A 3,346-nucleotide genomic window follows, 5' to 3' on the forward strand; every position below is an offset into this window, starting at 1 on the left:
AACAGTAACAATTCATTTTTTTAGAAAAAATAAATCACCAATCTTTCTTGAATTTGTAATCATTAAAAAAAATAGTTGAATATGCCTAAAAGAAAACAAAAAAAATAATAATAATATTAATCAACAATTTATTATTAAACATATAATATCACGATATATATGCTCAAAAAGAGGAAAACCGGAGATGATCAACTTACATAAAAAAACTCACGTAAAGCAGTTATTATTTTATTATTTACTACGTCATTACCAGGCAACAGAAAAGTTAAGATAGATTTTGAACACCATACACCGAATATTAAAAACGAATTGATCAAAGTTTGAGTCATATGGAGTTGGAACATTTAACGGGAAACGAAGTGCACGGGATCAACTAGTATTCAATAATATATTACATACAATTCATATTGTTTTTGTTTGATAAATAAAAAAAAAATTGGGAACACAAAAAACTATTTTTACTTTTTTTCGTTTTGTCGAGTGTATAAATCAATTTTTACAGATTTAACGACTATATAATTTTTGACTTGAGTTGTAATATATTCTAATCTGAACAAATCTTAAACAAGGTATCTATTAGTGTGCTTGGAAACCACTTTCAACGGTATGTGTGTTTTGGCAGTTGTACAATAATATAATTTATTATAGACAAAACCACACAATAGGTGGTACGACCTTTACCGAGTACCGAGTGGAAAGTGTAATATATTTGCGTAGCACGTAGGTGTATATATAACATAATACTACGAATAATGCGTCTACTTGATGTGACAATAATAATTGTGTACAAGTATAATCATTAAATCATTCATTGAGTATAGTAGTATTATACTTGTATAGTTGTATACTCATTGGTTATTGGTATATAATATTGTTTTTGATAAATATTGTGAATATATTATGATTATATAGATCGGTATTAGGTAAGTACTTAAAAATAAATTATTTTCCGTATATTTTCACATGAGGTCGCAGACAAGTGCGCAGCTGCCGGAAAGTAAAAGACGTGACTATATTATAATATATTATGAATATAATATGATAATATATGCACCAAATGTTCGGGAAATCGTTTGTCTTTCACGTTTAGTAAATAGTTCAAATTACTTAAAATCAATCGTATTGATATTATATTTTATTCTACGTATAGAAACTTTTTTTTATATCTTTTTCTTTTGTTTTCTGCAGCAGGTTCCTTTCGTCTTGCAACCTTTTCATAATTTATTCAATAGAAAAACTATAGTTTTTTTCAATAATATGTGTGGTCAATATTATTGGAACCTAATACAATATTATCGATAAAATCGATAAAATCGCATATAGCTTAATCCTAATTTATTTATTTTTGAATATTTTAAGGTTTTAGATTAAAATATTGAAAAACGGAGTCCGATGCGGATTATTATACAATATTATTCTTATTAATAATATTAAAAATAGCTAAAAATATAAATATAACGATTGTTTTATTTGCAACTGTAATTATTAGGTACTGTAACAGTGTTTTCTCCAGCTGATACGGCAAACGTCTTAGTTCTGATCCCCCACCAAGGATTTGGTCACACTGTGGTTTACCAACCATGCATGTATCCAAGAACTCGCAAACCGAGGACATAACATCACTATTATTAGTAACTATTCGCTAGAACATCCAAACATAAATAATATGTGTGGTCAAAATTATTGAAACCAAATAAAATATTATCGATAAAATCGCACATAGCCTAATCCTAATTTATTTATTTTTGAATACATATTATAAGGTTTTAGATTAAACCTTCGTGTCAACTAAATGATTAAATCAAGGATTATTACATGGAATGTACATTTAACGAAATATTTAGTTAAAATTAGATATTTAACCTAACCTAACCTAACCAAATAAAATTGGAAGTTTGAAATTTTACAAAATTTAATATTTTTGTTACGACGAGCTTAGTAACTTTGTTGTACTTAATTCAAAAATTACTAACTATAGGGATTTGAAACTTGTTTCTATTTTGTATATTATTATTTTATACACACACAACAATTTTTAAAATATTTAGACTACATTTATATATATAATATATCCTTCGATTATATATAATGCGAGTTGCAATTATAAATGTTTTTAAAAAATGAATCATTTTTAATTATACATTGATAATTGTTATGTTTTAATGTTATATTATGTTATATTTTAACTTATATTAGTCAGTTGCCATATGATATAAAAAAATATATTTGTTAAATTATTAATTTGAGATGAGTATAGTTTAAATTAGTAAATAATTGTTAAATACAAGTAAAAGGGTATACAGTGTACATTATGATAAAAGTTCAATAAAATTGTTTTTTGTAATTTATAAATTAGAAACTAAAAAGACACATTCACTCTTTATGTGATTTACATACTTATTAAAAAAAAATATATTAACTTTTTTTAAACTGAGTTAAGTTAATATTTTTTTCTATATTAAATTTTAACTTATCGAGTTAAATTTATAATTTGTTAACTTTTAACTTTTAACTTATATCAATCTTGTGTCCTCTTAACTTAACTTAACTTGAGTCAATTACTTTCATTAACTTGCCCACTTTTGCTTTTTCAATAACTTTCAACATAACAAAATCATAATATTATGTTTGAAAAGAATCTTAGTTATTGTTTGTTACCAATAAATAATTTTAACGGAACTTAAAATAATTCCAAAAAGTTATTTACCTTTTTATAAAAAAAAAATATAGGTACATATAGGCATCAAACATATTATTTGAACTACTTGGGAATTATTTCCTTAAAAAATATTTATAAATATAATATACTATATTACCACAAATAACTCGAGTAGATCAATTTTGTTGAGTGCTTGATGGTAAACCTGCTAAGCAAGAAAAGAAAGGTTACAGTTGAACAAAATATCTAATAAACTACTTGTATTATTATATTAATGGGGTATTATAATTTTATAATCGTGTATTTATTTTATGTATCTTTCTTATGTAAAGACATATAATATACTAGCTAAGCTGACACCTTGCACTCAGCTGACGTTAAAAAATGCCAACTTGTATATTATGATTCAAACTTTGTTTAATTCGTTATATTTTAATATTCGGTGAAATGGCGTTCAGTAATGTAAAAAAATTCTTTCTCCTAAATGTTATAACTTTATAAAAAAAATCGGTTCAGTCACTTCATCTATCCATTTTTAAATGTACAACAAACGTAAACAGCACATATTTTTGACACAGGAAAATGAGTGGTTTCGAATTCACTCTTTTGGCATTTTCTGTAAAAAGAAGGAAGATGGCGCTACGTGTATAATTAAAATTTCTTGTATTATTTTCCGGACACAGGATT

At 25.0% G+C, this 3,346-nt stretch overlaps 1 protein-coding gene across 1 annotated transcript in view; it reads right to left on the reverse strand.

The window, feature by feature from the left end:
- Positions 1-1,615, reverse strand: part of LOC115033534 (SCAN domain-containing protein 3-like) — a 6,005-nt gene extending 4,390 nt beyond the window's left edge. The window contains exon 1 of the mRNA XM_029486271.1: positions 1,528-1,615. Coding sequence (XP_029342131.1) covers positions 1,528-1,615 — 88 coding nt within the window. The remainder of the gene's footprint in view (positions 1-1,527) is intronic.
- Positions 1,616-3,346: the final 1,731 nt, after the last annotated feature.

This window comes from Acyrthosiphon pisum, chromosome A1 (assembly GCF_005508785.2).
Source record: "Acyrthosiphon pisum isolate AL4f chromosome A1, pea_aphid_22Mar2018_4r6ur, whole genome shotgun sequence".
Lineage (NCBI taxonomy): Eukaryota > Metazoa > Arthropoda > Insecta > Hemiptera > Aphididae > Acyrthosiphon > Acyrthosiphon pisum.